Below are 21,161 nucleotides of genomic sequence, written 5' to 3'. Positions count from 1 at the left end.
TGTTTGTGAGGAAGGAAGTGGCAGAAGGAAGGAAGTGGCAGAAGTGGAAGAAGGAAGGAAGTGGCTGAAGGAAGTGGCGGAAGGAAGTGGCAGAAGGAAGTGGCGGAAGGAAGTGGCAGAAGGAAGTGGCGGAAGGAAGGAAGTGGCAGAAGGAAGTGGCGGAAGGAAGTGGCAGAAGGAAGTGGCGGAAGGAAGGAAGTGGCGGAAGGAAGTGGCGGAAGGAAGTGGCGGAAGGAAGGAAGTGGCGGAAGGAAGGAAGGAAGGAAGTGGCGGAAGGAAGGAAGGAAGGAAGGAAGGAAGGAAGGAAGGAAGGAAGGAAGGAAGGAAGGAAGGAAGGAAGGAAGGAAGGAAGGAAGGAAGGAAGGAAGGAAGGAAGGAAGGAAGGAAGGAAGGAAGGAAGGAAGGAAGGAAGGAAGGAAGGAAGGAAGGAAGGAAGGAAGGAAGGAAGGAAGGAAGGAAGGAAGGAAGGAAGGAAGTGGCGTAAGGAAGGAAGGAAGTGGCGTAAGGAAGTGGCGGAAGTGGCGGAAGTGGCGGAAGTGGCGGAAGTGGCGGAAGTGGCGGAAGTGGCGGAAGTGGCGGAAGTGGCGGAAGTGGCGGAAGTGGCGGAAGTGGCGGAAGGAAGGAAGGAAGGAAGGAAGGAAGGAAGGAAGGAAGGAAGGAAGGAAGGAAGGAAGGAAGGAAGGAAGGAAGGAAGGAAGGAAGGAAGGAAGGAAGGAAGGAAGGAAGTGGCGGAAGGAAGGAAGAAAGGAAGGAAGGAAGGAAGGAAGGAAGGAAGGAAGGAAGGAAGGAAGGAAGGAAGGAAGGAAGGAAGGAAGGAAGGAAGGAAGGAAGGAAGGAAGGAAGGAAGGAAGGAAGTGGCGGAAGGAAGGAAGTGGCGGAAGGAAGTGGCGGAAGGAAGGAAGTGGCGGAAGGAAGGAAGTGGCGGAAGGAAGGAAGTGGCGGAAGGAAGGAAGGAAGTGGCGGAAGGAAGGAAGGAAGTGGCGGAAGGAAGGAAGGAAGTGGCGGAAGGAAGGAAGTGGCGGAAGGAAGGAAGGAAGTGGCGGAAGGAAGGAAGTGGCGGAAGGAAGGAAGGAAGGAAGGAAGGAAGGAAGGAAGGAAGGAAGGAAGGAAGGAAGGAAGGAAGGAAGGAAGGAAGGAAGGAAGGAAGGAAGGAAGGAAGGAAGGAAGGAAGGAAGGAAGGAAGGAAGGAAGGAAGGAAGGAAGGAAGGAAGGAAGGAAGGAAGGAAGGAAGGAAGGAAGGAAGGAAGGAAGGAAGGAAGGAAGGAAGGAAGGAAGGAAGGAAGGAAGGAAGGAAGGAAGGAAGGAAGGAAGGAAGGAAGGAAGGAAGGAAGGAAGGAAGGAAGGAAGGAAGGAAGGAAGGAAGGAAGGAAGGAAGGAAGGAAGGAAGGAAGGAAGGAAGGAAGGAAGGAAGGAAGGAAGGAAGGAAGGAAGGAAGGAAGGAAGGAAGGAAGGAAGGAAGGAAGGAAGGAAGGGACTTTTGGCTGTTCAAATATTGGCCCAATATTTGAATTGCGCATTAGAAATTATTTGATTTCTCTCCCCACATACCTAATTAGCTAAGAAAATAGCACTGAAAAAGGAAGTAGAGGCTATTGCCTCCTCTGCTTGACTGCTTCTACAACCTTACTACATGTAAATGATCACCTAACACAGCAATTTAATGACCTGCAGGCAACCTTCATCTCATTTCCAAAGTCTTTTCTGCCAGAGCAAAACCAGCTTACTCCAATGACAAAAGACTGTAGAAAAGAAAGAACATTCCTTCACAGGAATAGAGCATAGGGATATAGCTGTGAACAGGACAGTTTAGGCACTAGTATGTCTGTGTGGACACAGTGCATCTAACCTATGGGGCTCCCCAGACATTGGGAAGGTTTGTTCAGATCTTTTTTTTTTTTTGCTGCTCTAGCACAGCGATGCCCATTAGCCCATTCAGCCAGGTGACACAAAGCCCAGTATTTTATCATGTGAATATATCAAAGGAATCAGTGTAAATTGGTCAGATGCTGAAATTGAAACCTGACAAAATATGTACACCCTCCCTGTTTCTCTCTGCTGTTCTGTCTGCTTCATTACGTATTCTCTCTTCATCCCATGAATGATGAAGATGACATTGAACAAAGAAGGATGAGAGGCCCAAGGTCTGTGTTTATCAGACACAGTCTGAAAGACTTGTTGCTCTTATAGGAAGCAACCCTGACATCTATTTGTGCCATTGGGCAGATCAACCTGCCAGCTTCACATTTGTGCCACTAACATTTTCTCAACTTTACTTCTCGGAAAAATGGCGAAGAGACACAACAAAAATCTCTTAGAAACATTTTCAACATTTTCATAACTTTATTGTTTGGCTGGTTTTGGGGTACTTTTTGTTTGTTGATTTCTTTTTTTTTTTTTTGTAGTTAGACAGAATAGTGCTGAAGAACACCAAGCTACAGAGTTGCTAACAAATGTATTCATTTGAAACACATATTTATAGCTGGACAAAGTAAATGTTTCACACAAATCAATCAGAAATTATCTTCATCTGTGTCACTACAATATACTTATGTACCAAATCCTGACAGGCTGAGATGTTCTCTTCGGTACAGCTTTTGGAATTTGAAGCCTCCACATGATGGCCTCTGAGAATTTATTCCAGCAATTCCTGTCCAGCCATCTCTGCAGGATGTGAGGTTCAGAAGTGTTTTTAAGTGGCAATTCTCCTGGAAAGCAAAGATGTGTCTGTGCTGGGAGAGTTTAAATCCTCCCAAAATAAAAAATGCAATGAAATGACCTTTTCTTCTGTTTGTTCTGTTGCAGCAATATGATCATGTAGTGATTTTCAGACCTTGTAGCTGACTGTTTCTGAAGGACATTGGCATTCACTGCCTTTTTTGTTTCTGCATGAATGCATAAAAACCAAAAGTGTCATGTTGTTTGAACAGATTTCTGGACAGCCTTAATTTAGAACTGGAGTGTATGACATAGTTGGCTATTTCAAACTATCAGTCTACTCCAAAAGCTTTGCTTTGTTTAGTTAAGAGGCAAAAAAAAAAAAAAAAAAAAAGGAGTTGGTGACAATAATTCTTGGAGGCTGGAATTATCATATCAAACAGTGTTCTAAACTTGGGACATCCCAATGTCTCTTCATCTGGTTCATGTTTTTGAAACAAACAGTGCATGACTTAGACTCAGTTTTCATAGACATCATAAACTCCAGCTGAAGGGAAAAATAAAAAAGAAAAACCTACATTGTTATGACATGGCTATAAATAAAGGCATTGAGTTATAACAGTAAAATATGTTATGCAAATTGCAGCTAATTTTAAAATAGCCCAATCTGACTACCTACAGAGTGTAGAATTATGTCATGTTGTTCAAACTCTTAGTTAATTTTTTACGCCTTCCAGCCATTCCTATTATTCCAAATTTTAAGTTCTAACAGCCATTGCAAAGGATTTATAGTGCCATGTAAAAAAAGAAGTGGAGAGATCTGCAAAGCACTCTGAGTCACTTGTTTGCTTCAGGTGGGTAACTGGTGATTGCTACTTATTCTGCACACTGGGCTTCTGCTGTCTGCTCCCTCCTCTGATGTTAGACAGTGAGATTTACAAAGATGCCATTTGGCAGGATATTTTAGAGAGATTTGTTATGAGTGTTTGTTGAGTGCAAGGCATCACAAGTGCTTTTAGCCTCCCAGCTGTGTTTCTTAGCATATGAGGCTGGCAAAAGCTTCATGTGATGTGACAGCACCGAATTAAGTTTGGAACAATACTTAAAGAAAAGGCTTGAAGAAAAACACAAGGTCACTGTCCATCTGATGGAAATCACACTGAGTAAACAAATTCAGTGAGAGGTCAATGTATTCTGTTTAAGAAAAAAAAAAGCCCAGATCTTTGGATTGGCAAGAGACAGTGTCTAGGAGCCATTTAAAGAGACCACACTATTTGTCACAGCCCTTTTCTGGCTGTGGCTGTCCTCTACTCACATAACATACATCTTAGAAGGAGAGTTTTCTGATTTGGGGGATATCAACCTATTGGACAAAATGCTCCATCCTTCCCTCACCATCACAAAAATGGGACCGAAGAAAAGTTAATTACAATGTATCAAGAGTTTCAAAGAAACAGGCTGGGTGGGGAGAGGGGAAGGAAAAATAGCATGTTAAATCTTTTTGGGAACCAGCCAGGGAGCAATTCCAACCTCTGATAATAAAGCTAAAATGTGTTTGTCTTAGGGGGTTTTCCTGTCTCCCTGTTTCTGTGTGGACTGCCAGGCTGACTTCATGTTGGAAAACCTCAGATTGCGATGAACTGGAAACTTGGCAGTCCATGGAATGGCTATTGCCTCTGTCCTCACCTGCACATCCCCAGTGGCCCCTCATCCTGTTGCAGTCAACTTTTCTGCAAAAAATTGACTCTGTTTCCTATGATCACTAGCCAGGCTTGGCACGGTATGTTTACAGTGTTCCTTAGAGCCTGGAGCACTCTAATGGATAAATATGTACTTTGCCACAGCCGTGGTCACATTCCTGTATTGAAAACAGTCTATCATATGAGTTTGCTTGTGCAAAGGCTTTTCAAACACAAGTTTGTATCCACACCTCATGCCCTGCCCAAACAAGTTTGTCACAGAATCTCTTCTGGCCACCTCTTCTGCAGCATGATGTTACTGACAGGAATTCTCCTTAGCTTGTTTACTAAGAAATGCCTGGTGGCTAGAGCGGGGCAAAAGGGGAGAATACGCTGGCTCACAAGGAATAAACAAGGTATTTCCTTTATTCTGCTGTGGTTTCCTATCTATTCTTGATCCCAGTCCATTCAACAACTGTGTTTCAAAATATTCAAACTCTGCCCCTAATTTTCTAGTTTACCTCTTACTGGTAGGATTAACAATTCCCTGAAAATAAACAGATAGGCAAATCACACAGCTGGGTACATACAGCACAGTGGGGTGTGAGTGTGTTTGTTAGTAGCTGGACTAGGACTGTTTACAAGACACATTTTGTTTGATACAGTGCTTAAATTTAATTCTTTCCAGCATGCCCTCTACACAGAATTTCTACTGGATACACTATCATCTGTCCTAATTTGGTTGAAGACACATGAGAAGTTAAAAGCCAAGGATCACAGCACAGCACCAGGTGACCAGTTCAGAAAGTTCCCCTCTGTTTATTGCTAGATTTCAAGCATTTGCATTGTTTTTCTCTTGCCCTTTTTATCAAACAGTGAATACTCTGAGGTTAGATGAGTCATGATAGTTTCCAGACTTGGTATCACTCATTCTGTATATGCAATAAGCAGTGTACTCTGTTGATATAAACAGCTCCCAAATCTGGCATGCTAATGTTTCTTGCCTAATTTTTCCAAATGGAAACTACTTGTCCAATGAGTCATTGTGTGTTTTCTTCCTGCTCCAGATGACTCTTCTTGGGAATCTCCATGCCCTGATGCTCCACCACAAGAATGGTTCTCTTGTTTCATTTCTCTGTAGGACGTCCAATTAGGACATTCTTTTGCTTCCCATCTCCCCCACCCTTACCCCTCCCAATTTTATTGCAAGTCTGCATGTATTTTCTTTTTACATTACCAAAACTTTTTTCCAATTCCTTAATCACAGATTTAGTGCTGGGATATATATTATGGGGACTTGCCCTGCGTTATATATGTCCCTGCTCCTGCAAATACAACAGGTGCTTCACATGGCAGAGATGTGTGTTTTCACTCTAGTCTTGCCCACAGAAGTTTCTTCCTCATATTTTATTCAGGAGAAAAGGGGAAATACAGAGACTTGGTTAAGTACTCAGCCTTCTGAAGCAGAAGCAGGGAGCAAACTGCACTACATCTCAAAACAGAAGATTTATTAGGTTATTATTCTTTACTATATTAAACCCCATTTTAAGATAGTTATCTGTTACCTAAGAGACCTGAAACTAGGGTAGTGCCTGAGATTTTAATTTACTCCTTTGCAATTTTCTTGTTTTAATTAAGTTTGAAATAGAGTAAATACCTTCCATGGTGGTTTTTGGTACAAGTTTTTGCTGAAAGGATGCAAAAAGAGCAAACAGTTGACAAGAGCAGTGACAAGACATCCAGATAATACTGTTAGTGATAACTTGCTCCATGGTACTGGTTGCGTGTCATGTATAAGCACACAGAAAAAAAGGATCTGCTTGTTCTTAGAAAGCTTATTGCCCCTTGATGGAAGTCCTAAAAATACTTTAAAAACTGTTAAAAATCTGAAGGATTTTTTTCTTTTCAGTATGCTGGATGTAACACCAAATAAACCTGTACATGCTGATGATGGCAATATGGTTATTTATTTTAATCTGCATTTAAGATTAAAATCTTATTTTATTTCCCTGATTGTTCATCCATTAAATCAATGGATGTAAGTAAATAAGTAAACTTTTTTGAAAACATTCATCTGTGACTTCAAGTCACTCTTTTGCTTTAAATTTTATTTCCTTCTTTTAAGAAAAGCAGATTAATTTAATTCATTTTTTTCTGTCAAATATCATCTGCTGGACTCATATAGGCTGCAGTACCTAGCCCTAGGAAGATTTCCAGGCCAGCTCTTACCTGAAGGCTCTTTTAGCTCCTACTCTGAGGGCAAGGTTGCCATCAGTTGCCCAGTTTGAGCCATATTCACAAGATATGTAGTAAAATGTGGCAGACAACCTTGACTATCAGCCCTAAATGTCATCCTTGAAGGACAGGCTTGGCTAAAGATCAACGTTCAGGCAAATGGTTTTTAGTATCTTCAAGTGGCAAAAATACAGAGTGCAGAGTATTTACCCTGGATCCCCACCAAGACCTGCATTGAACTGGGATGGCAGCAAGGCAAACTGTCAGCAGCACAGCACAGGGAGGAGCTGAGAGAGAAAGGGTGAGCATATCCTCTGAGTGGGAGCTTGCTGGTTTGACCTTGCTTATCTACACGTGCATCACCTGGCACCTGCTCCCACACCAGGGAGCAGCTCACCAGGGTATAGTAAACATGCAATAAACTCTTGCTCTAAAAAGCATCAGAGGGAAAAAAGCTCTGTGTCCCCTCTAAGCACAATGCTATCATGAACTTAGAGCATATCACTTTAACACTGAAGAGATAAGGTTTTCAGCAGCTGCGGATATAGGCCAGTAAAATGAGGTCTGTGGTCTTCAGGATCTTGCAGCTTCCCTGTTTCTCACCAAAGACAGACCTTAAAGTGTTGCCCTTCAGCATCGCTGAGCTAGCACAGGGAGTTGAGAGGATTATCCATTCCTACCTCAGCTCATGAAAACTGTGCTGCTTTGATTTGCAGCCTCCAAACTTCTGAATCATGCAAACACTTGTCAGCCAGTTGCTGCTGAAAAGACAAAGCAAAGTAGCAGCTTCAGATTCAAATGCAAATGTTGCTGGAGAGCATCTGAAATAAAAATCGTGTTCAAAAGTTGAAGGTCCTTTTTAGTCAAAAAAACTTGAAAAAGGTGAAAGAGGTGGCTATAGAACCAGTAGTAGATAAAACACCTGCTGTCTGCAAAGCTATGTTGAGGATCTGCATGTCTCGTCAGACTAATTTTGGTACTAGAGGAAGAGGAAGGGGAGGAAGATTGTTCAGTTTACTGCTCTCAGGGGAATCCTGCACCAGAGAGGTTGCTATATTAACCACTTCACTGTTTTGTGCCAATCTTGTTATCTGTTCTTGTTAAAACCTTTATTATTCATGGATGCAAAAATCTGATCATTAAAGCAGCATAAATATTCATACCATGTGCATTTCATTTAGCTACTTGGCAAAACTTCCCCGGAGTACAAGAGTTTTGAGGAAATCTGGCTAATGAGACCAGAGCATAGGAAGTATGCATGAGTTTTCCTTTTCTTTTCACCTGCAAATAAATGCAGAATAACTAATGAAATAAACAACCACAAAAAGGGCAAGAATTCACCAGGCAGGATGATATGCACACTTGCTTTGGCTTCTGTGCCAAGGGGAATGCAAGGCTTTTTGTAATGCAATTATGTGCAAGAACCAGGATATTGTGAAACTAAAGTAGAAAGCATGATAAGCATCACTGCATGGGTTTATCGGCTTTGCCTCACATTTAAAGTCTAACCATTAGCATTGTGCATAGTCCACAATCCTGTTCAATCTTTTCTTAAGATAGAACTGACATTCTCTCTGCAGCTGTTCTAAATCAAAATGTAGCTGTATTCCTCCCTGTGAAAGTCACTATATCTACACTCTTCACGTGCTCCAGCTTCAAGATCTTTTTGATGGCAGAGATAAAACAAAAATTTCCTCCCAAAACAAATTCTAAAAATTACCATTAAAACATCTGCTACCCAGAGCACTCAGCAGCTGGGGAAGACCTCTCAAAGGGGCCTGGTTCATCAAAATCCTGAGGTGCCAGCTCCACATGCAGCAGCTCCAGGAGAAGCCCTGCAGAGTGCAAGACCACTCCCAAGTTATTCCTGTTTTAGAATAGCAAGGTGAGGTGTGTATTTTTAAATGCTAGTGAGTTTTCAAGACTGAGCAGCGTAGGCCTGAGTCAATGTGAAATCTTTCCTTGATATCTGCAAGCATAGACCAGAGAACACAATCAGGCACTTTTCAGGTTTTCTATTTCATGTTTTTATGAATTTCCACAAACAAGTAAGTCTACTTAAGGCAATTTACACCAGTAACTACTTCTGGGCTTAGAGTCTGCTATACACTTCCCACTACTGCTTAGCCATCTGTGACTGAATGAGCTCTCTCCTCTCCACCCCTTCTCCACCCTCATTGTAGTGAACAGAAGCATTGGGACACACGCAGTGCTATGTAATGCAGAGCATGCCAAGTTTCCACTGAAGCATTCACACCCAGCTAAGGGCTTGATTCTTCTGACCCTCCTCAGACAAGGATAGTTGCTGCAGGATCACAGCTTGTCATCTGCAATATGTAACACTCCACTTATTCCCAATACCCAAGTGTAAATGGGTTGAAACTTCAGTATCTCATCAGGGCTGCCAGTTAGGCCTCAAGATGCTTTCCTTCTGTTGTGCTGTTTCTAGACTTCTTACTGTTTTGTTCAGCTATAGGTAAAGTGGCAGTGAGGAGAGAAAAAAACAAAGCCTCATAAACTTTTTGGACTAGTGGTCAGTGATTAGTCAAGCAATTAGTTGAGACACCCTAACTTACAGTACATGAGAACAAAGTTCATAATTGGTTCTCAGCAGAACAAGGATCAGAGGGAGACATACCTTCTGTACCTATTGATTTACTTGACCTGTCCCTTCGCAAATACCATCCAGACAAAAACTTCAGTATTCTCAGCAGCAGATAAATGTGGATAGATAAATGTGTTTAGACGCTAAAATTAGTACTGGAAAGTATATATTGGTAAGTGGGCAAGTCCCACAAAATAGCACTTAGGGCGAGCAGGCTTTGAACATAAGTTCTTGTTTCCAAGAACTGTGAGACTTGAGATTGTATCTACAGCAGGAGGTACCCTCCATCCTTCAGAGTCACATTACAAGGTGGAGAGGAGTCTAGAAATCACTCTATACTCTTGATCTTGAATGCATTGTATGCATTCACAAAGTGCTAGGAAAACAGAAAATTCTTCTTCTTTCCCCCCAGCACACATCTAGCTTACCACCCTGCAATTTCTCATATTTATACTCTTCCTTGTGTAATTAAATGACATGAGAATTTGCTTGAAGAACCATCATAGAAAAAATGGGTGTTTCAAGATGTGCTGGTGACTGCAAGAGTTATCTTGTGGTTTGAATTCTTCCAAATGAAATATGACTGACAGTATTAGTCAGCTAACATATTTATCTGGGGGGAGGGAACCAACAGAAAACCTATTTAGAACAAAAATTTTTGTAGTATCTCTTTTTGAATTTTTCTTAGAGTTTATTTTTTCATCCAACAAAGGCATTGCTTTAAAATCTTCTATGTGGTCTAGGGAAAATTTCAACAAAAATTCAAATTGGTGATATTTCAGGTTGTTTGATAAGCAGGAGCAAATCAAATGTACTGAAAGAAAACACAAATAGCCACATATAAGAGCTTCCTGCACTGCAGCATTTACAGTGAAGATTCAGTCGTGTTTTGGGCTCCTATGTATACACCTGCAATAGAAAGTTGAATCAGGCTTTAAACTAAACTTCCCAGTAAAGGCAAATGCTAACAAAAATAAGAGTTATAAGGAAGGAGGTACTTTTGATTCCTGCGCTATTAAAGCCTGTAAAAAATTTAACCATCCCAGCTGATTACCACATCTCTAACCGGTATAAATCAAAGTTTTGTTCTAAGTGAACAAAACCACTTTGGCACACAACCATATTATAGCACTATGATGCATGCCTGAATATTTCTAAGAATGCCCTCAGAGGTACTCTGTGAGCAGAAATATTCTGCAGAAGGGAAGATGAGGGAGTACAAAGGCCCATTGTGCACACTAATGCAGAAAAATGAAATCAAATACCATTCTCAGCAAAAGCAGTGTCTTCTGAGCAAAGGCTATTAAGTGTGTCAGATGGCAGGATATTTTCTGGACATGGTTATTATGTTAAAACATACTGAACATGTGTCACTTATAACCTCGTAGTAACATCACAGCTCCAGAGAAAAAAAATGGTGCATCAATTCTTTGTATCAAATAGTCATACACACAGCTTTCCTTCTCACCAAGCTGTCACTTCTCATTTTAAAAGGTTAGAGTAAGTTATAATTAGTATTTGTTGCCCTGTCAACTAATTAAATATAATAAAAAGCTTTCTGTGAGTTTAATGCTAACACAGTGTAATTACAGCAGTTTTGAATGCACAGTGCACGTACTACAGGTTTTGGTATGTGCTCCCCACCTTTTATGACCTAAATTCTCAGGTTCAATCTATCATAGGAGTAGTGAGCAGACACTGCCAAAGACAACTATTTCAGACCTAAAGACAAGTTAACATCAATGCAGTCCTATACTTTTTGAGAGGCACTACTATATTAGCCTTTGGGAGCAGGGTGAAAGGAAGAAGGAAGCGAAAGTCATCCAGTTCTTTGCCTCCACTTTTCTACCCCTTCCCTTCAGGAGGAAACCTTGGTTCTATAAGCTCCCCTAATGAATTCTCCCATTTATTAGGCTTGGCTGCTCTGAGCCTTTTTGGTAAAGAAAGATATGGCTAATATTTCAAAACCACTTCTCAGACTTTACCAGTCTGAGAGATATCCTGGGAAGAGGGGGACTGCACCTCGCCTATTTGCACAACTCTGGGGCTGGCTCTACTCTTCAAGAAGTAAGAGTTGCACCTTACAACCACTTGTTACCCAGGGGAGGAAGATTATTTGCAAGGCCCAGAGCAGGGCAAAATGATGATGTAATGCACCAGCACTTGGCTGATACAACTCCTTACCCTCTTAAGTATTTGGAAGAGCTTTAAACACATTAAAAAAGGTGAAGAGCAGAGATCTGCCAGGGCATTGGTAGTGACATCTCTAGGTTGTCAGTTGTTGTGCCTGTAATGTGGATTTTTCACCTATTCCCATTCATACTCCTCTCAATTCCTGTCCTGTCCCTAGAAACATTCAAGGTCAGTTTGGATGGGGCTCTGCAGAACCTGATCTAGTGGAACATATCCCTGCTTATTGCAAAGGCATTGGACTAGAAGACCTTTGATGGTCCCTTCCAACTCCAACCATTTTATGATTCTGGGTAAGGTAGGTAAAAAGAGCCCACAAAATGAAAATACAGTTAATTAAACAAAAAGGTAGTCTAAAAGAACCAATTAAAATGATGAAAATCTTTAATTTTATTTAAGTATAATTGTACGGACACGTGTATATACAAATACAGATCTTATGGGGCAGGGTGTTTGGGTGTTTTGTTTTTTTTTAACATTTTCTTTTAAGTTTATATAATGTAAGCATTTCAAAAACAGCACTCAATGAATAAGTGCAAAGAAACTGCAAAGCAGGGCAGTACAAGCACAGGACCACACTGAGCTGGACTTTCATACCCAGATGCATACACAATGAGTGTCTTCAATGGGGTGTCAAGAGTAAGCATGGTAAGCGGATTTCGCAGACTCATGGGTAACCTCCAACATGCCAGCATCTATTAAACTGTACAGACAATGGCAGCAAGCCTATTGTAGGGAGATTTGTCTCACATCTGAGAAGCTCGAGGGCGAATGCATGGGAAAAACTCAGTGATGCCAGACCAGAAACAGATCTGCCCATTCACAGCTCCAAATTAAAAAAGGAGGAGGGTGGGAGAGGAGGCAGGGCAGGAAGAGGGAAGAGAAGTGTGGAGGGTTGTACATTAAAACTGGTGATTACAAAATCCAAGTGTAATGAAAAGAGGGGAAGAGTTAATACCAAACCTCTGAAAATGGCTGAACCATTGCACTCATAAGGCAATGAATTAAGTTCAGTTTTGAGGGCTAGGGGCGGGAATCAATACAACCATTTTCCTTCCATAATTATAGAGGAAAGGAAACAATCTACTCAACTACTCTCAGTACTTCCCAAATTTGTTTCTAGTTCTTTTGAAATCAAGTACATACATATATCGCACATGACACTGGCAAGATCCCTTCTGGAAAAAACTATTAATGGGAACAAATCCAGAAGGAAAAGAGGAGGAAAAAAAAATTAAAAAGAAAGAAACAAACAAAATAACAGAAAAGCTGTTATATCCCCAAAGCCTTTTTAGAAACAAATATGATACAAAAGAACAAAACTAACACAGAAACCACAGGGCTCCAACATAAGACCTTTAAACACCGAGGATAAAACATTGATCATCAAAAGTCATGTTGTTCCAGGTCTTGACATTGTGAAGTCTTGCAACAGATGAACGATTTTCGAAGATGAGTCCTGTATGCTGCAGTGTCATGGCCACTTGTCTCTCAGTTCTCAGCCATGATCACACTTGATGCTTCAAAGCTCTGTCTTGTAATCAACACGTGATTTTAATATCCTGAAAGTCTATTGTTCTCACTTACAAAAGACATAAGAATCAAATTAATACTTTATTATCAAACACTATATACAACAGAGGTTGCTAATAATACAGAATTTAAAGAACATAGCTTTAAGTTTTACTTGTCTTTCCTTTGCCATCCAGGTAAGTACAGTACAAAACAATATTCTAAACTAACACGAAATGTTACCTTATCTATTGAAGGATACACAGTATCCACTAAACTGACTGATCCCTATTTTCCTGCTTCACATTGCAATGTCCTTGGCAGCCAGGAGTGCAGGTCATGGGTGTAAGTAACCCACTAAGGCTGGGGAGAATCAGTACCTCAGACTTGAGCAGGGGCAGATGAAGAGTAAGGGAGCAACAGGCTCCTTAATTTTCATCAACATCTGCATTTAAAGCATCCAGAGGTTTGCAACACAACACAAAACCCACCAACATTTATGTACTTAGTATGACTGGGATTGCCTAATGCCATCAAGCATGAAACTGGCAGTGGCTGGAATGCTGGGCAGCCTGGGGATCATCACTAGTGTTGTCCCTCACGTATGCAGCAAGGCTCTGGGACCATGTGAAGGGGTGAGTTTCACCAGGAGTAACGCTAGTGACAGTCCTCTGCTGTGGGTAAATGGATGTCTTCAACATCATTCAGAGACAAAGGATGACAAATGTCACCATTTCTACATCAAGTTTGCACTACTTGTGTGACTGCCTGCAGTTACTGTAAATCACTTTAATATAGTTACACATCATGCAATATTATCTGTACTCTGGTTAATAATCCATTTGATAAGGTGCATTCTGATTAAGCTCACCTCATCCAAAGCTTTTTAATTCCTACCTACAAAAAGTATTAGTGTATGTGTATCAAGTATATACACCTTAAAGAGAGCAAAGTACCGTACAGCCTGTAATGAGATGATGACTTCCCTCACTGTTTGGACTGTATCTTTATTCTGTGCACTTCACACTAGAGCGAACTTCCTGCATTCCTCCTATAAGTATAGGTCCTGTATTCATGAACATGTATGATATCAGGCAAGCCCAGGTCATAGCTCAGCATGCATAAAACCTCCCTTTATATACCAAATTTATTTTCCCCTCTCCTGCCTCAACTTCTGGAAGGCTTTTCTTCATTTAAAAATATAAAGTCTATGAAGTGGTGTCCACTAATGGCATCAGTCAATTTTATTACTGCAGAAATTTTCTTCATAATTAATATAGAAAAATCTTGTTTTGCTTGAATATGCCCCATGTTTTGTTTCACCTTTAACTTAATTACCACAGTTTTGTCAGAAAAGCTCTGTTTCAGTCTGGGTCTGAAATTTCACTGATCATGTTTAGCAGTACGAATTTCATGGCAGCCTAGCCAAAAATACCCCAAGGCTTGCACTTCCTGGCAAATTACTTCTTAAAGTTTTGTTAGCCAAGGCTCAGATTCCTTAAACAGGGTCACTCCTAATTCCATCAAACAAGACAGTCCCATTTCCTAATTGCATCAAGGGTTACCGCTTCTCTCATGTTTAAATAGGACAAGCATATATACTCACTCTCAGCATAAAGAATATCTAAATAATGTATTTTCTATTCTAGTGGATTTTTAAAAAAATATTTTGTTAAGTCTTTGGGAGCCCATCTAGTTTACTCTGGCTGATAAATACGTTTCCTCTACTCTTCAAACTGTGCTGGAAGGGGAAAAGATAAAAAATCAACATTGAATTAATATTCCACACTTTTCCCCCACCAAACAATGCTATTAGACAGCCCTGGCTTCTTCTACATGTGATTTATTCCCATGATTGAGGAACTTACAGGAGAGACAAATCAAGAGAACACTGGAGATCCTGTGTCCCAAACATGTTTCCTCTGACCACTGATGTCCTCTTTTAGCATGTATTAACACCCAGAGCAGCATCCAAGGCTATCAGCTACTAAGTCAGCGCTGGGGAAGGTCACTTTATTCTCAAAAGTGCCTCTGCATTTCAAGAAAAAAATTTTAGCACCACGGTGATTTGTTTTAAAATAAAATAAGCCGGTGTGCATTATCCCCTTAAAACGAAATAACAGAGGCACTCACACCCCCAGTGAAGTTTCCTAAATCTGACCTTGCCTGCTGTGTGTTAACATTCCTAAAAACTAACTTCTTCCTCTCACTAAAGACAGCATTTCTACTTGTGAGCAAAAATGTTACTGTCAAAGATGTTTCAAGAGTCCCATAAGAAACATCATTTTCCCCTTTCAGAAGCTGGTTCATTTAGAAACTTCTGGAGGAAATGGTGTTATGTCTATTCTTAATATCTCCCCTCCAGTCCTGACATGGTGACACAATGCCTTGCATGACCATCTTACAGTGCTGAACGAGAAGGCATAAATATTTTATCACAGAGAAAGACTCTCCCAGGTTTTCATTCACTTTCCTTATCCCTCACTGACTGCATCTGCCACTACACTTTCTCGTCCACATACGTATGACAGAGTGAGCTAACAAAGGTGACTTCTTAAAGGAGAATGCAGAAGAAAATAAGAATCACTAGTGTCACTATTATAGTTTGGCATTTTCATTTGGAGTCCTTTTATTTATATGGAGGGGTTAAGAAAGTCACAGGGTAGGTAGGGGTGGGTGCTGAAGCTAGTTATCCCCTTCAAATTTTTGCTGAGTTCAGGCTAAAAGGGAGAAGAAAAGAGAAAAATAACAATTTGACATCTGCAAAAACAATAAAGTCCCTTTCCTGGGATGAGCAGTTAGGTGGATCTTTGATGTTCCAAGACCCTGGTATTTTCTGTGACAGGTTGCCGGAGCATACTGTGCTATAATATCAAAAGCATTGCCAGGAGGAACAATAGAGTTGCCAAAAGCCGGCTGGGTATCCTTGGTGTCTGTGCTGCGTTCTCACCACGGGATGGCTCGGCTGACTCATGTACGGTATCATCTGTTCAAACAGAAAGCATACATTCCAATGAGATTTTGCATCCTTAATAAACTCTCACTGAGCCGACAACTATAAGTAGATTTCAGTGCCTTTATGAAATAGGGCAATGAACCTTGTGCTGTCATTGACTTTCACAAGCGTGTAATACCTCATTATGTAACCAACTTGGGGCCAAGTCCTGCATTTCTTACTGGCAAAACTCCCATTGAAGACCAGAGGAGTAGAAAGTAAGTCAGCTTTCAGCAGATTGAGGAATGAAAGATTCCTCTTCAGTAAAACACTGTGGTTCTAGTTTTGGATGTCTTATTAGATAGCAACATCAGTCGGGAGGCAGCTAAATAAAAACATCTGATTTTCAAAAGTGTTGCAGAGGCCCAGAATTAATTTTGCAGTTAGTGCCCTTATTCGGTTACAGATTTTGGCTCCTGAACTTGAAATGACAGCCTGTAAGCCCAAGCACAGACCCCCCCTTCTGAAGTGTGTTGCATCTAGGGGTGAGCAGGAGATGTAAGATCATTCCTTCTTCCTTGAAATAAAATTTTAAAGGCTAACATATGACAGTCACCAATTTTATAGAATATATACTCAATCTGGAAAATCTCACAACCTTTCATTGTACACAAAATAAAGATTTACATATATGCTGCTAGAACTAATGAAAAAAGAACCAGCTGAGTTAGGAAAACATGCTTATGCATTAGTGGCAGAAGAAAACAAGGTAGCAAATACTAAATATATGACACATAATAAAGAAAGCTCTGTTTAGTTTTTGTAAACTTAGGATCAGCCTAAAAGCCCAGAGCTTATAAAACAGAAAAGGTAGGCAAAGTCAAAATCAAGTTTGGTGTTGTTATAGCAGTGGTATTTTTCTCTGCAAAGCCCTCTATATCCAAAACTATCTAATTTAGCTATTCAAAAACAATCAATCATGGCTTGTCATAAAAAATAAGGTCTTGTTTTTCATTACTAAATGAAAAGAAAAAGCCAAACCTTTTTAGGAAGTGTGAAGTGGTGTCAAAATGTATCTGTAAGTTTATTTTAGAACGCCAAAGTTTCCAGCATAGTATCTCATCTACTAATGAAATGAGCTCCCTATTTTATAAGAGATGTCAAGATGTCTATGATGTTCCTTCTCAGCTCTCATCTCAAAAAATTGCACTGCCAGGATCACACTGGGTGAGACCTGAGCAGTTCCAGCTAGAGGCAACTAAGGGAAGCAAGAGTCAGGACTCTGGGATCACCGTGCTGCTTTGTCATGGAGCCTTTCATGTTACTTGGTTTTAGCCACAGGCAAACTCCCTCCCTTACATATCCTTGACACCTAGCACAAAATCAGGAGAGCACTTAGCATAATTTAGGTTAATAGGCTCTTCAGACCCAGCTCAGTTACACAGCAAGGAGCACAGTAAACCGAATTAGCAATTTATCACATGTACTTTCTCCAGCATTAATTGATGCTATAATCACATAAGGCTTATCAACAGGTTTCAGTGCTGCTCAAGGCAAAAGTATGAAAAGCAAACACTGATTAGCTGTAAATATGTTCATGAAAGAGACATCTCTTCTTGGTGGTGCCAAACAATAGCATAAGAGGCAAAGGGCAGAAACTGATACATGGAAAATTACGCCTGAAGAGGAGGAACTTCACTGTGTGGGTGACTATGCATTGAACAGTGTGTCTAAAGAGGCTGTGGAGTCTTCCTCAGTGGAGATAGTCAAAAGCCATCTGGATATAACCCTTAGTACCGTGCTCTAGGGGACCTGCTTGTGTACAGAGGTTAGATTAGATGACCTCCAGTGGCCCCTTCCAACCTCACCCATTCTGTGATTCTGTGGCAACAGTGGGAAAGTCTGGCTAGAATGGCCTTAGTTGAAGCTCCACACCATGTATGGAAAGGAGACCCTCCCAGGCATATTGGGCCCAAATGAGGCCCTAGTCTTTTCCTCCAGAATTATTCCAAAGGAATCTAAAAATATCACTGAATGCTGGCTTCTGGAAATGCTACTTTCAGTAATCAACACGAAAAGCTGTTTCACATTTCACTTCTGAGTTACAGCCTTGTGCTATGGTGACACTGCAATGACAATAGAGTACTTCACAAAAGCTTGCTTCTCTGCTAAACATATTTAAGAAGTTACAGGGAAAAAATACTCCTGCATTGCCAGTTCTACCTCCTTTCATATATTTAAAGTTAGCTCTTCCCAATTTAGAAACATTTACTCACTGCTGATGAACTAAAACTACAGAGAAGAATGATGTGTACTACTTTCTACCTCTAGGATTGCAAATAAGTTTGAATTTTCAACACTGAATGTCAACAATTTTGGCCTAATTACATCAGTGAGTCAGCACTAAAACACAATCGGGCAGAACTAGTATATAGCAGTAATAAATCCTCATTCACTGACTGACTATCAGATACTGCCACAACTGGAACACTGACTACTGCTGAAAAACTCAATGAAAAACACTAAGCTAAAAAGATTACTTCTCTTAAATGAAAAATATGGAGACATTCTATGATGCCATTTTTATAAAGCCCTTCTTCACAGAAGAATTAATTTCCATGTAACATTAAGGGATTCCTTTTGAGAAATCATCTGGCTTTCTCTCAATGCTGTTGCAAGGTTTCTGCACTCATATATTAGAACACGATTCATCTGGAGTTATGAAAATCACTTTACAAATATGATTTTCCTTGGAGGTGCAGAGTCATAACTGCACAGTCTTTAAGGCTTGGGGAAAAGGGTTTGCTTCATTTGAAACATTGAAGACAATTGATGAAGAGAAAAAGATTACTGAGCAAAATCCAGAAGGTCACTACTAAACACTGGGAATACCATCAATACAGAAAAAAATATTTTGACAGCCATGAATTTTTCAGATCACACAGCCTTATGTCGCATGCTGCAGGTGTAACTTTCAGATATGCACAGCTGCAATTTTTGTTTAAGGACATTTTTATTATTAATGAGAAAGAGAAAGGAAAGAATAGGAATAGAGACAATTACTTCCACCACTTGTGAGAATGCAATCACTGTAGATTCCTACAAATTTCTGAACAAAACCAGTGAAATTATAAGGGTTCAAAAATCACACAAATGGTGATTTTTAAAAGAAAGATGACAGTGAATAATCTGCTGAACATGACAGTTATCTGCCTTCCGTTTCTTGTGTCTACTGTGGAAGAAGACTGTGGCAGGCTAGGGGAGAGCACAGAAGCAGAAGATGCTCGTCAGAGACATGTAAATTAGTACATGACGCAGAACACATGCAACAGGATCCACCAAGGCAGTAGCAACCCTAACAGGCCAACAACAGAGAAATGCGACAGCAGTTGGCACATCTCAGAGTGACTGATTATTTAATGGTGACTGGCCCAATTAATAATACAAATATGTGTTGATAGCAGGAGTGGGAATTTTGTGGTACCAAACCTTCTCATTAAAGCTATTATTTCCCCCTGGTAACACAAACAGTATTTCATCTTAGACTGCAGGATGCTCTTTGTTTGATTTTGCTTTCCTGGTTTTCCTGCTGCTTTCTAATGACTTTGTGATGATGTTAGCTAGTTATAGCCAATCAGTAGGAAGTGAGAAACACTGCTGAAACAAAAATTTATCAAGTTTACCAAAATCAGGCATGTATTACTCAGATGATCTCTTTTGCAAGCAGTATCAGGCATATTAATTAGACCATGTTCACCAAATCACAAAGTGTAAAAAAGTGCAGTGAATTTCCAATTCATAGGTAGAAACAGTGAGAGAACATCCTAGTCTCTTCTGTAGAAGAATGCTGCTAATAAATGTATAAATATAGCCAATGCAAATGCACTATGCATGCATTTAAATTTTCTTAGAGAACATCTTTGATTCGCAAACTCCAAATTTTTAGGAAATATCTGAAAAATATTTAAAAGAAAAATAATAAATTCTATTGCTATCTATATCTATAGGTAAATCATTTAAATCAGCTAAATTGTAAAAGCCTTATTATACTTATGTATAACAAATGAATTTTAATTAAAGGATTTGCATATAAAGAAGAGAAAAAATATGTTGCCTTATACGCAAAGAGAATGTTGCTTCAGATTCAAATAACATAAGAGAAAGAATTCTCAGTAATCTGTTCTTTAGGGTATGTAATAGATTATACATAGGTAATATTTTCTGATATGATTTGTGTATTTGACTGTTTATTTTGAAGTTTTAATACAACATGTAAGTATGGTGTAGGTGCACATAATATGAACATGTCTACCACTACTGCAAATACTTTCCTACATACCTACCTAATTTTAACTCCTTTTAAGTCGTCTGGGTTGTTCATACCCCTAGAATTATATACACTTCTATCTGTCACAAGCTTCAGCCACACAAACAACACATATGCACTTCCCATATGGAGATACAGTAGCTTGATTGATGTAGAGCTTAATGTAACTTTGTCCTGGGCAGATGAAGAAAATCCTTATTCCTAAGGCAGTATTTTGCAAGAAAAGCCCCCAAAACTTCAGTTGGCTTCAATAAAAGCAGGAGAGAAATTTGTATTTATATATTTACCTAAATATTGGTGTGTGTGTGAGTGTGTACATGCACATATGTAAAATGATACTTTGCCTAACAAAGTACATATACAACTATATATAAATTTAAAGGACTAGTTTCTTTTAAAACAAAAACTCAGTTAGTTGCATACCTTTGTCATGCACTGGCATTCAACAAGAAGTGGTCCTGTTTTTCTGAAGGTCTTTTGAAACCACCTAACAAATGAAGTGTGCCCATTGACTTTATTTCTAAAACTTTGGTTCCAATTAGTAAATAGAGTGTGTTGCCAATATGCTGAGTGTTTGGCTTAGATGGGCCAGTGGCCCCAGGATACCGGCAGAAATTTTACACTGGCACACACCAAATTTCACTAAATCATGTCACTCCAAAAAAACCAAATAAAGCAACATTTTTACTTCCCTGAATTAAACAAGGATACAGGAAGTATGCCACAAGCTGTATTAGCACTGCTAGAAATGTGCAAAAGCGGGGTAGCTGTACCATGCAAAGCATGCAGAGAGAAGAGGAAACAAAGTACTGAAGCATCAGAGGGATACACGCATTTGTTAAAAGAGATTCTCTAAGCATACTAACCTGCTGGTTCTAATGAATTTTCTACTTTGTCGTTAACATCGAAAACACGATCATGAACACCTATAGTTTTCATACAGCTGTCTATAACAAAAATAGAGATAACAGCCAAATATGTTAGTCAAACACCCTTACATTTCCCACTTTCCTTTTTTCCTCT

The 21,161-nt window shown here is 40.0% G+C and overlaps 1 protein-coding gene across 2 annotated transcripts in view; it reads right to left on the bottom strand.

Annotated features, from left to right (window-relative positions):
- Positions 1 to 11,730: 11,730 nt before the first annotated feature.
- EFNA5 (ephrin A5) overlaps positions 11,731 to 21,161 on the bottom strand; it is a 206,918-nt gene continuing 197,487 nt past the window's right edge. For both annotated transcript variants that reach the window (XM_077171487.1, XM_077171486.1), the window contains exons 5-6: positions 21,005 to 21,085; positions 11,731 to 15,862 (exon numbers count right to left, since the gene is read on the bottom strand). In XM_077171487.1, the coding sequence (XP_077027602.1) occupies positions 15,741 to 15,862; positions 21,005 to 21,085 (203 nt within the window). In that variant the 3' untranslated portion in view covers positions 11,731 to 15,740. The remainder of the gene's footprint in view (positions 15,863 to 21,004; positions 21,086 to 21,161) is intronic.

Source organism: Agelaius phoeniceus, chromosome Z, assembly GCF_051311805.1.
Source record: "Agelaius phoeniceus isolate bAgePho1 chromosome Z, bAgePho1.hap1, whole genome shotgun sequence".
Lineage (NCBI taxonomy): Eukaryota > Metazoa > Chordata > Aves > Passeriformes > Icteridae > Agelaius > Agelaius phoeniceus.
This window is presented reverse-complemented; position numbering and strand designations above follow the sequence as displayed.